The sequence below is a fragment of the Austrofundulus limnaeus genome, unplaced genomic scaffold, assembly GCF_001266775.1.
Source record: "Austrofundulus limnaeus strain Quisiro unplaced genomic scaffold, Austrofundulus_limnaeus-1.0 Scaffold3, whole genome shotgun sequence".
Classification (NCBI taxonomy): Eukaryota; Metazoa; Chordata; class Actinopteri; order Cyprinodontiformes; family Rivulidae; genus Austrofundulus; species Austrofundulus limnaeus.
This window is the reverse complement of record NW_013952405.1, coordinates 4,997,314-5,009,312: the sequence shown is the minus strand read 5'-3', so window position 1 is coordinate 5,009,312 and position 11,999 is coordinate 4,997,314. Positions and strand designations below refer to the sequence as shown.

Here is an 11,999-nt window from a genome sequence, read left to right as displayed (position 1 = left end):
ATTCCAGTTACAGTGGCCTGCAAAAGATCTTTATGTAAATGTGTGAGTAAAAGACATCCAGAGTTTTGGTTTATGGTTTACTTTTATTTTTTTACAATTTAAAAATTACGATAGTCGTGCACATTCTTTCCTCAGAAAACTAATGATGATGTGAAGTTTTTGGGTTCTCTTGTATTGATCAATAAAATGTTCTTGACATCACTTATTATTGGAACAGAAAAAACCCAAATCATAATTAACCCACTGGCGTGTTTAACAGTTGAAGAGGCGRTCTTCTCAATCTCAGGAAATTCAGCAACACATCTAAAACCACAGTTGAAGCACCAGCTATATGGCAGGCCATTTTATCAACAAATCGACTTTACCGCACCTACATCCCTACTATAAGTTAAGATATCTCTAATAATATTTGAAGTATTATAAATGACATCCTTTTTCACCATTAAGTTGTATCCAATTCAAAGGGAGTTTTGACTGGTCAAAAATACATTCGAGAGATCTCTAAGTTAGTTTTGCTGAGTCATTATTTGCTTTGACAAAATCTTACTTTTTGTTCCGACTAGTCATAGTTCCAAGTAAAGATGTCCTAAATTACATCGTTATTCAAGATACCTTAAATGTATTCATAGATGTCACATATAAAGATTTAACTAGTGCAAATTAAATTGCAGATACCTTGAAAGCAAACAATGACTCAGCAAAATTAATTAGAGTAATCTAGAACTGTAATCATGACTAGTCAAAATGTCTTTTAAGATATCTCTGAATTAATTTAAGCTTGACATGAATTAAGATACACAGATGTCATTGCAGTCATGCAAAATTCTGCAAGCAGCTGTTTAGACGGCACAGTGGCAGCAGGGGAGCCTCTGTGTAATTAATTATTTCAGACCGAAAAATGTGATTTTGACTGGTCATAATTCCTTTAAAGATATCTTGAATTGTTCTTCTGATTAGCGAGGATGTAAATACAGATTTCTTAAATTACTATTCAGAATAGTGAAAATGTAGTTATTTCTAGTCAAAACTCCTTTTTAGATATCTACAACATAATTACAGACAAAGCTGATTTTATGTTAAAATGGCCTGCCATACCACCCAGCGGTTACAGTCATTTTGGCCACGGCTCTACCAGCAGAGTGACACATTAAGGAAAAACAAAATAGAAAAAAATCTTTGTGGTTACCGGATTTTTAAATTTCTTCACTTAAGTTATTTCTTTAAAAGCTGTACAAAAAATTAACCTTAAACTTACTTCAAATATTTAGATTTTTTTTTTTTTTTGCACACATTAATGTAAATGTCAAAAATGTAACTTTCGCATGCCACTGTTTTATTATCTGAGACATTTGGTTACTTGATGCTGCTCCACAATTCTCAATCCAAAGTTACTCAGCAGGGATCAAAATACTAAGAAGTGTCTGTATATGAGAAAACCACACTTTAGGATATTTTTTTACGATGTTTCTGAAGTACCATCACAACATTGGTTGGTTTCTGTTGTTCTCAAAAGGGGAAGCTAAATTTTAACTAAATCCCATGAAATGATTTTTTTAGGGAAGATTAGGATGTTTTTATAATGGTGTAAAGAAGCATGGGTTGGTCCTCTTATATCTCTAGAGAACACTAATGAGATTATCGTGGCCAGTATAGAGATGCTTTATTACTGGTCATTGCAGTATGTTTGCATCTTGTGTGTGTGTGTGTGTGTGTGTGTGTATATATATATATATATATATATATATATAGTTGTTATCTTTGTTTTCAACATTTGTTATTTAAAGTTTTTTTTTTAAAAAAACAGGTTTAAAAATGATTTTGTTTTCAAAGAAGTTTTGATTTTATTTTTGATAATGTCTTGTTTCCTGCAAACAGTGAGATAGATGTCTTGTTTTAACTAATGATGAATTTCATGTTTCTGTTTTTTTACTGTTCCGAGTCAAAAGAGCCTTTTTTTGTTTTTACACTTTTGTTTCACATGTCACAAATGTTGGCACTTTTATGAACATGACTCCAAATTGTGGATATRTTAGCTTCAGATGTATAGTTACAGAGTTGAACCCTAAACAGTTAGGGTAAAAAAAAAAGAAGAAAAAAAAAGCGCTCAAAACCTCAGATTACCTCATTTTGCCAGAACAATGTAGACTAAAGATTCACAGGCGACGGCTGAATAGTCAGTCAGTCTGAGCCTGCTCACAGCTGGTTCTGTGTCCACATCCGTCCAATATTTGGAAACTATGCCCAAGGTCTGATCTATGCAATAAATGTGCTCTCCATAGAAATGCAATACTATAAATATCCCAAACCACCTCATATAAGAATGGATCACTTCATTATGTGGATTTTACAGTCTTGGTTTCTATCTGTCATTATAGAAGGCTTTAATTGAACAATTAGTTCTGAAAATATGGTTTATTTACAAGCTCAACATGGTAGATCAATTTTTGAGCGTTTGAAGGCAGGCATCCAGTTTCATATTTTCTGTTGGTTAATATGCAGACTATAGTTCAAGCTGTTTCCTTCCCTTAAAAAAAAATTCAGTTACACAGAGATGCCTTAAATTTCACTGGAAGGGATTGTGAAATGCTACTTGTTTTCTTGGACTTCATCTCTGACTGGAATTTCGCGCACTACAAATGTTAAGCCACGTCTACACTGCATCAGGACGTCCTTCAGTACCAAACATTGAAGTAAATGTTGGTTTGAGTCAAAAATACCTGCTGCTGATTTTGGATTGCTGTGAGCTGAAGGCAGTTCAATAAGGTCAACTTGTAAACCGTTTCAATGTGTGTGAACTTTTTGGTTTCCTGCATCAGTTGGCTTGTGCCGCCACGCAGGATTTTCTTCTTCTGATGAGAAAATGACAGACCTCTTACAGCTTGCATTATTTTTAAATAAATGTTTTTCCACTGTACTTTGTGTTTTTTTTTTTAATTAAACCAAGAACAATCTTGCTGGTTATAAGTTCAAATAAATCAAGACAACCATCATGTTTTGCAAATATGGCCCTTTTCCCCTCCTATCCAGCTGATGCTGAGGTTRTACATAAAATAAAATGCTGGATGATTTATTTCTGAAACAGACTTCAGTCGGGATTTAATAGTAAATACATACAAAAATGTTTATTACACTGTAGGTTTAAATTATGTACAAAATTCAAAATATATTGAATATGCCACAAAAAATTGCTGTTGAACAAAACTGGGGGAAAAAACAAATATATAAAATAGACTTTAATTTACAATCTTATCAAGAATAATGAATTACTGACAATTTTATTACCCTGCTGTTTAAGATTATAACTGATCTGTTACATCTGAATCATACTCTGAGGAATTGTCTAGACTGCAGCAGTTGTAGTCATAACAAAAAATGATGTGATTACTTATTTTGAGTAAGCAATCATTAGTAGCCCTTTTTCATGAAAAAAGAAAAAAAAAGATATTTCACCAAATCAAAAAACAGATCTTAGCCAAGCTGCTCGTGAAATTGGATTTGTAGTAATCCCTCTTTGAACCATACCAAGAGCATCTATGTACCACTTCTTTTGATAAAAAATTTAATATTTAGAACAAATATAACAGATCAGAGTATGACTTGTTGGTCAATGTAACTGTGATCCAAAACCAGTTCTGGCTAGGCAAATCAAAACAATGCTGTGATTTAGCTGCTTTACTGATGCTCCAGACGATGCATCAAACATAAAAAAAAACTGGAACAGAGGACTGTGAGGCAGTGATTTGTGCTCCAGCAACATCCCATCTGTCAACTACGGCCCAGGGCTTTAATGTCCCTTGAGAACAGAAAAAAACAGGTTCCTGGTGTGAGGAGCTGGTGTGCGAGTCTGGCCCAGAAACAAGGACTGTCGGTGGGTCCACCTAAAGATGGTGGCTCAGTCTTTAGGAGCTGTAGGGTGATTGTAAAAAGTCTCAGCATCACAATAATGTGTGCTTCAGAATCTCCCAAACCATCCTTCTTCTAAAGTAGGGCATGTGTTTCTGTTGATCAAAGCAGAAGTCCTCCATTTCTAGTCTACCGTGATTAAGATTTACAAGATCAATATTAATATTTGCTGTTGGTGATTACCTGTGTGAAGGTGATTCGCTTGTCTCTGGTTATGTAGTCTGCATATTTGCATGTGAACATTCCACAGTCGCTACCATTCATCTGCTGCGGGATTTCCTGCGAGCAAAGAAGAAAATCAAAAGTTAAATTAAATGTCTAGAATAGGTTTATCTCATGGTAGACAATTAAACTTTAAATGAACTTTGAGTGAAGGAGCAGGTGTAATAACAAGGGCTGCATTTCACTTCTGTAGCTGTGCATACTGGCTGTTCTGTAAACATCCTAATGAACCGAACTCCAAACAGAATGTGCCCCTTCTTTACCAAGTCAAAGGCTACGTTCACACTGCAGGTCTTAATGCTCAGTTCCGATTTTTTGAAAAAATCCAATCTTTTTGTGTGAACGTTCACATTACATTTTAAATGTGACCTGTATGAGACCCCTGTGTGAACGCTACACAGCACTGATGTGACACGCATGCGCAGTAAAAGACGTGACGTCTCATCAGCTGGCTTGTTTGTTTAAAGAGCTAGCATGGATGCTACATTTTGCACATCAAATCGGAAGTTGTTGTTTAATCAGAGCCGATTAAATAATTATCTGACCTGCTTCTTTAGTTCAGTGTTTATATCTGAACCTGCCTCTGACCGGGATGCTCCAGTGAAGCTTTTTTTTGGGAACGAAACTACGAGCTGGAAAAAAGTTATCGACCGAGTAGCTAACTTTAGGATCGATACTCTCCGCGACCCAGGCTGGATATCGTTATTATCATACTAATGAAAAGTAAAAAGATGAAGCTACTGGACTTGTGTTTTGGAGCTGTAAACACACGGAGCTACAGATTTAAACAGGAGACTTGAGGTTAGTGTCTTATCGATCCTTCACCCCCTCCTCCTGATGAAAAAGTCAGATGGAATGTGACATGAGCGTTCACACTGCAGTCACTTTGAAAACATCAGATTTAAAACCACATACTGAAACGGCCTGGGTCGGATTTGAAAAAATCGGATTTGTCTCGTTCAGACTGTCATAAAGATGGGTCAAAAAATCGGATTTGGGTCGGATTTGCCTGCAGTGTGAACGTAGCCAAAATGTCTGACTAAATAGACCTGTAGCGTTTAAAATATTCAAAATGCACGTTGGGTGTTGATTTACCAATTCCTAAAACACGGATATATATTTTTAAGTACAGTAACTTGCAACTTCCTGAAGAAATGCAATTTGCTTTATCAGATTTCACTGGATTTTAAAACAGTGATTTTAAACATTATGATGAACCTCAGATTTATGCAGTGACCTTCCTTTTTTATCTTAAAAATGTTTATTTAAAAAATGTTTAAAAGCTGTACAAACTAAAGCTTGAGTAGGGTTTAAAAAAGCCATACCCAGCATTTGATGCTGGTCAGCCAGCTCTAAGTTACTGGATACACACTAAAACCTATACAGAATGTCTTAAAACATGAAAATAAAATATGATGCAATAAATATTGTATCTCCTGTTTTTGTCCAACTTACACTGGGCTTTTTACTGTGCAGGGTCCACCCTGAGGTATCCAGTTCCTTGCCTTTTTTGTCCAAGCTTTCCTGTTTCAGGTAGTTGCTGAGGAAACAAAAACAATTTCTTTCTAACTTCTCTATTGACTGATAAAGCCTCAATGCTTAAGTTGCTCTTAAAATTCATTTCCCAATAATAAAACCAACAAACATGAGAAAAACTTACAACAACAATCGGCAGGCGTCATCGTTTCTACCTCCCATTGAGTCAAAGTATGTGACATACTTTTTGCGGAAATCCACTACCTAAAAGTAGAAAAAAATTAATAATTAAAAAGAAAGTAAACAAGATAAAAATCATCCATTATTTACAACTTTAAATTTAGACTTACAGAGAGGCACCAGTGCATCCCCAAGTGAACAGGAACCAACAGGAGGTCTTTCGCAAAGATATCCATCCTTTTGGTCCAGCGGCGAACAGCAGAGTAGCCGCTGCTGCGCAGCTTAGGGTAGAAGAATGTGTTGAACGTGTTCACTGATGGCATGTTGGGGTCTTTGCTGCGTTCAACCAGCAGATTCATATAGAAATTGATGACCTGAGGAAATAAACAGAGCAGATTGAGTTAACATGAAGTGTAACTGTAGAGCTATTACAACTGATTTTAAATATTTTAATTTAAAAAGTGCACATCCAAGCCTTGTGAAGTTATCTGAAAATTTCCACACAAAGACATAACTTATGACTTCAGCTGCATCATGTTCTCACCTCGTCGTTGAGCCAGTTCAGGTTGCTGAGAGTTTGGAAGTCTTTACGTGTAAGACTGAGACCAAAACCTTCACTTAGGACTTCATGAGGACTTCCCCCTCTCATCAGCACCCTGTCCACCTCAGCCTCCATTTCCTCAACAGAAAATGTATTTTTATTTAATAACCAGTGGAAAAAAAAGAATAAACATGGTGTTCAAAACAACACTAAACTGTTAATTTGGCTGTAAAMATGGTTAACACTGCTAGTACAGTGAGCTACTTTCTCCCAGTAAAGCACAGTTCTAACTCAGAGTTAGTGCTTACTTAATACCAGTTTGTTTTGTTTCAGCTATGAAAGCACCAGATTCTGCCTCATAAAGATCCCCTGATCTTTCCGAATCAGAAGTAGAAAGTAGTATTTATTAAAGCAGTATGAAGTAGAAATTTTAAAACACTTTCATCAGGAGCTGGGGTGATGTCATGGAGACCAAACAGACAAGTTAAACTGTAAACACCATGTCCAAAATAACAGACTTTGTGTRGATTCTACTCTGCCTAATTTAAGAGATGAGAGAATAAACTGATATCATTATTAAAGACTGTTTTTTTGAAGTACTTCGGACTAGTCAGAAGTACACTTTATTTACAAGTTTTTTATGCATCACTTTTGGATTAAACAGATTGTTTTAAATACYATTTGTTTGAGAAGAAACATAGTCCCTTTATAGTCCTTTGAAACATGTTCCATGTTAAAAACCTGTTGCAAGACAGTGTTAATCATACCCAGCGCAAATACCTATAKTACAACAGCAATTATGCTGAGTCAGGCTTGATTTTTAGTAATCTTTTCCTGTTGAATCAATAAAGCAAAATTATCTAGAAAACATAGCGTTCACATCTATGGCTATTAAATCTTTGCAGGTTGGGCCGTTTTAAATGGCAGACGTTTATTTTTAGATAAATTCTCTTCTATGTAACTTAGACAATTTCTCCCCTGTTCTCCTCTACATTGATTAGGCCCACCCTGAACCAGTGCTGAACTACTTTGCTCAACAAGGGCAATAAAGCATAAGAAGCTTACCTCTGTAAGTTCAGGAAATTCTGGTTTCTCCTCTAAAAGCTTTGGTTCTTCTATCACAAGAGGAGTCAAAGGAACCTCCTTTTCCAATGGAACTCGAACATGGACCTCCACATCTGGGCTTCGATGTATCTCAAACAAGCGCTGTGGACCAGAAATGACAGAATTTAAGCATAATAAAGACTATGAACATGATAACACTGGACCTAAATACAGACTTCTGTACTGARCACTAACCTGTTTAAGCAGCTGAGCGGTAATGGCTTCCTGTTCTTCTATTAGTCTCCGTCTTTCTCTTGCCCGAGAATCATACCTGCTACTCCTAGACAAAAAAGAAATAAATAAAAACCAAACTGTTGTTTTMTTCATCCCTGCTCATATAGTATTGTATCATTGAAAATGAATATGATATATTGMATAGTAAACTTACAGTTCTTTGATCCATCTTTCAGGTTCCAACCACGATAAACTGTAAAAGAAAAAAAGGAAAAAGGTTTTCAGAAAGCTATCGAAGATGCCTGTAATTTTTCCCTCACAACAAACACCTGCAACACAAAATGTTTAAACGACACTTACCTTGAGCTGTCCTGCTTTTTGCCTTTTTGATCATTTACAATAATTACAGAGTCACCATCTTGAGCTACAAAAACAAAATGAAACTATATTAACAACCCAAAAAGATTAATTACAAATTTGACTTATTTTATATCAAAATTATATTGAGATATCAATATCCTTTTAAGTGTTCATGCAAGCATGTTACCTGATGACTGTGAGTCCTGAGAGGTCCCGTCTTGTAGAACTGACGGGGAGAAAGCRGATGTGAGAGCAGCTGCCCTACTGGAAACAAGATCTGCATCRCGAGACCACGTCTGGGTCTCTGGCTTGCTGGAGGCTCCCACTGGGCTGGGAAGGTTACTGGAGGACTGACTTGATATATCCCTGGGACTGAGGGGGCTGCTGGGTCCCTCTGAGGTTCCTCCTGCTGCTGACCCAGCTGGGGAAGAGACCTGCAATTGTCTGCGGCTGGTGAGGAAGCTGCTGCTGCTGGGACAATGAGAGGGAGAGGATGCATAACCCAGACACAAATCAGTAAAAAGATAAATAGAAAGAAGGATTCAGTTGTTGCCTATTCYTGTTATAAAGTGAATAAATCAGCCTTTTATCACCATTGCATAAAACAGCTCAGAAAATTGCAAAATATTTCTCCTCTGCAATCCCCAGGTTATATCATATTAACATTATTAAAGCTCCATGCAACATTTTTCCATATTGCATATCCAGCAAAATGTGATAAAGACATTTAAAAAAAATCTATGTTCTGTTGCAAATGTTAAAAAGTAATGYGAGGGATTTGCGTGAGTTTTCCAGCTAATGGTTGAAAAAACAGAACCCCTTCCATTTATGACATCAAGCAAGGCCCGCCTACAAATACTTTTTCTTTCTGGCCAGACTAGGCCACTACTTGCAGGAACAAAATGTTGAATTGATATTTCRTCATGTCKGGAAATRCAGCCAAGGAAGGAGTTAGCGTCCATCATTTCAGAAACTCACAAAATTCAGGAGAAAAGAGTAACGTTTGTCAAAGTCGATGGCCTAAAATATTAACAGCTGTTGGACTACTGCTGACAGACAGCTTCACAGACTGACCAGCCACAGGTTTCTTAAGTGAACTTGTGCTGCAGACGAGGAAATCAACTTTGAAATGACCACAATAAAAGTCAGTTTATTCTGAAACTTAAAACCTTGTGTTTGATCTGTTCGACATAAGAGGTAAACTCAGTTACTGATCATGAAAATGAGCAATACCCACCAACCAGAGCGTTTGCATACTTACTAATCTCTTTGTGACATCCCAACGGTGTGCCAGCTGCCGTTGTGATGGGAAGATGACTGACCATCGGAAGTCAGAGCCAGAAGCTGACGGTAGATTTCCTTTTCCTCCATGCAAATACACTAATAGGCAAACAGAGGAACATTGGCTTTAACGGATCAAATGGATCAGCAGGAAAGACACTGGGCCATATTTCCTGAGGTCTTACCTCTTCCGCTGTGAGGTAGGGCCTGTCCTTGTGTAAACGGCTTGACATGGTGCCATGTTTTGGGCTCTGCGTTAGTTTGATGGGAAAGGACTTCCTGTACATGTTGGTGCAGACGGTGTTCGTTGTTTCAACTCCACCGGGCAAACTACTAAAATAATTTATTTAAAAACAAACATGACCTGACATTCAAAAACATACACAAACATAAAAGCATTCCTATTTTTTTTTAATTATTAAGCGAAACGTAACAACTAAAATGTAAGGAATACCTTGAAGTTCCATGTGGTTGAGGGATTAAGGGCCTGCCTAATCGTGGGGGGGACTGGACTTTGGAAGTGATGGAGGGGATGTTGAAAGAGTGTCCATTTGTTTTTGGCACCTCACAATGTGTAGAACTCATACAAGCTTGTCTCCTACAAACTTTTGATCCAATCACAAACTTCTCGTTGTGTAACGACTCTAAAGTTTGATGGGGGAAAAAGGGAGAAACAGTCAATTTTTCCTCCATGAATTTAAGAAAACACAAATACTTAAGCACACAACTCAAAAATGTTTTTGCTTAAGTTTGGGCTTTATTAATACCTTGAGTATATAATTTATAGTACTAATCAATTCTTGCTGTAAAACAGAAAAAAAAAAAAAACTACACTTATATTTCCCCACACATGTATTACTTTCAAATTGTTTCAAAGTGACAGTTTAGAAAATACTTAGATTATATTTTAATGGGCTTCCACATTATCTGACAGTTTCTAATAACAAGGGCCAAATCTCTGTAAAACAAAATAAAATTACAAGTAACTGTGACAACTTCACTGCTGCAATTTTACCTGATTTGAGTGTTTTCCAGTCCAAAGTTGTTGAAGGAGCAGCAAACGTTTCATACGAAGAATTTCTGTCGACAATCTTAAACCAAACAAAAAAAAAAAAAGAATGTTACAGTAAAAGCCAAAGACTTCAGTGTCAACACTTTCAGGATAAAAAAAAAAGAAAGCTATTGTCCCTCTTTTTGGCTTTTTGCTGCTGAAAAGTACCCAACGCAATGAACTGATTTTAAACTAAATTCCCAGATGTCAACATCTGCTCAAGAGCAGGTTGAACACTAGAAGCTGACAAGCATTAAAGCAAATCATGTTTTTACACCTTAGTAGCAAAAGCACAAGCATAAAATAGTAACATTAACAGTGTGAAATAGTACATTTTAGAGAGTTTTATCAAGCTGATACTTTAAAGTTGTTCATATATTTAAAACTGATGTGGTAGGCTAAACTAACTTACCGATCAATCAATATGAATAATCTAAATATAAGAATCTAAGTCAAAGGTGTTCTGATGGCACTAATATGCAATATTGAGTCTTACTTGTCTCCCTGTCCCGACTGCTGCTGATGTTGATGGCTGTGGCTCTCCAGGAGGGGAATCAGGGGATGTAGGCAGAATATTTCTCCAAGTCGGGCCGACACTTTCCTTCATCCATGTAACTGCTTTGATGCTGTTTTGTCTAACCCCTTCAGCTGCACTCTTAACGCCACCAATTAGGTCCCCTAGAGAATGTAAAAACAACATGCATAGGTGAGTGTGTGGGTGACATAACACAATTTTACTGGCCACATGATATATTTAAACGTGTGTGTGTGTGCATATGAAATTACCTATTCGTGATTTCTTAATGGCAATATCATCTTGATGGATGTTATGATCATCCCCCGAACTTAAAAGAATAAACATTAATATTTTTTGTTAAAAGCACATCATAGTGTAATTGGCTTCACCAAACTAAAGACAAAATAGGTAGTTACAGTCACTTTGAGTCATTAAATGTGCATTATAAAAAAAAACACTGCGGTATCATAACACATCACCATTCAATAGGTCTTTTCCTTTTCAGTAAAGCCTGTCTGGGTGTTGGATGTCCATGCGAGCCCTCCGCAGCAGGTTCACCGTTGCGATTGTTGGCAAAAGTTGTCTCTATGAACTCATAGAGTTTACTCAGCATGGCTCAAAAGTTTTTAATAACAGTTGGTTTTAAGACAAAATGCTATGGCTGTTTTCGGTCCGTAATGTGTTGTCAAGTCAAATGAAGCCAAAGCGCTTCATTCAACGGAGGTAGATTAGCTAAGGCTGTTTTTGAAGGCCAACGCTCCTCTTAAATACTATTTTACCTTTTTTTTTTACTGCCCGCACCGACACAACTAACCGTGCGCTAGCTAGCAGCGTCCAGCTAGCATGCTAACTAGCGTAGTTAGCTACGCGGCTAATTTACTGAGGAGTGTTTAAATACAAACRGGAATGCGATAAGTCCCTGCTAGCGCGATCGGAAATGTTGATTTCATCTTGAGCCAGAGCCTAACTCGTTTATATAGCGTCACAGTGCCTTAAAATATCAAATAAACTCGTTGAAGAATAAYATCTCCCGCTTCTTCCTCATTCAAAACCACATCATGGCTGAACCAGACATTGTACTATCGCGCAATATGATTGGATAACTGGATGCAGTAAAATCAAGTGTTGTCTAATTTTACTCGTTGACTGCCATGTACGCCCGATACCGCCACAATGATATATATATATAT

At 36.9% G+C, this 11,999-nt stretch overlaps 1 protein-coding gene across 3 annotated transcripts; it reads right to left on the bottom strand.

The window, feature by feature from the left end:
• Positions 1 to 3,066: 3,066 nt before the first annotated feature.
• On the bottom strand, positions 3,067 to 11,904 carry senp1 (SUMO specific peptidase 1). 3 transcript variants are annotated; one of them, XM_014018619.1, is made up of 18 exons: positions 11,289 to 11,904; positions 11,079 to 11,137; positions 10,789 to 10,970; positions 10,257 to 10,332; positions 9,696 to 9,885; positions 9,427 to 9,574; positions 9,222 to 9,340; positions 8,148 to 8,431; positions 7,961 to 8,024; positions 7,815 to 7,853; positions 7,622 to 7,706; positions 7,388 to 7,528; positions 6,326 to 6,460; positions 5,952 to 6,155; positions 5,786 to 5,865; positions 5,581 to 5,665; positions 4,087 to 4,182; positions 3,067 to 3,998 (listed from the first exon to the last, which is right to left on the bottom strand). In XM_014018619.1, exons 1-18 carry the CDS (start codon positions 11,420 to 11,422, stop codon positions 3,936 to 3,938), a joined length of 2,184 nt encoding a protein of 727 aa, XP_013874073.1. In that variant the 5' UTR covers positions 11,423 to 11,904; the 3' UTR covers positions 3,067 to 3,935. The 3 variants fall into 3 exon arrangements, with proteins under 3 accessions (XP_013874073.1, XP_013874088.1, XP_013874081.1); XM_014018634.1 differs by having other exon boundaries at positions 9,427 to 9,571; XM_014018627.1 differs by having other exon boundaries at positions 8,148 to 8,428; positions 11,289 to 11,903.
• Between the last annotated feature and the right edge of the window lie 95 nt (positions 11,905 to 11,999).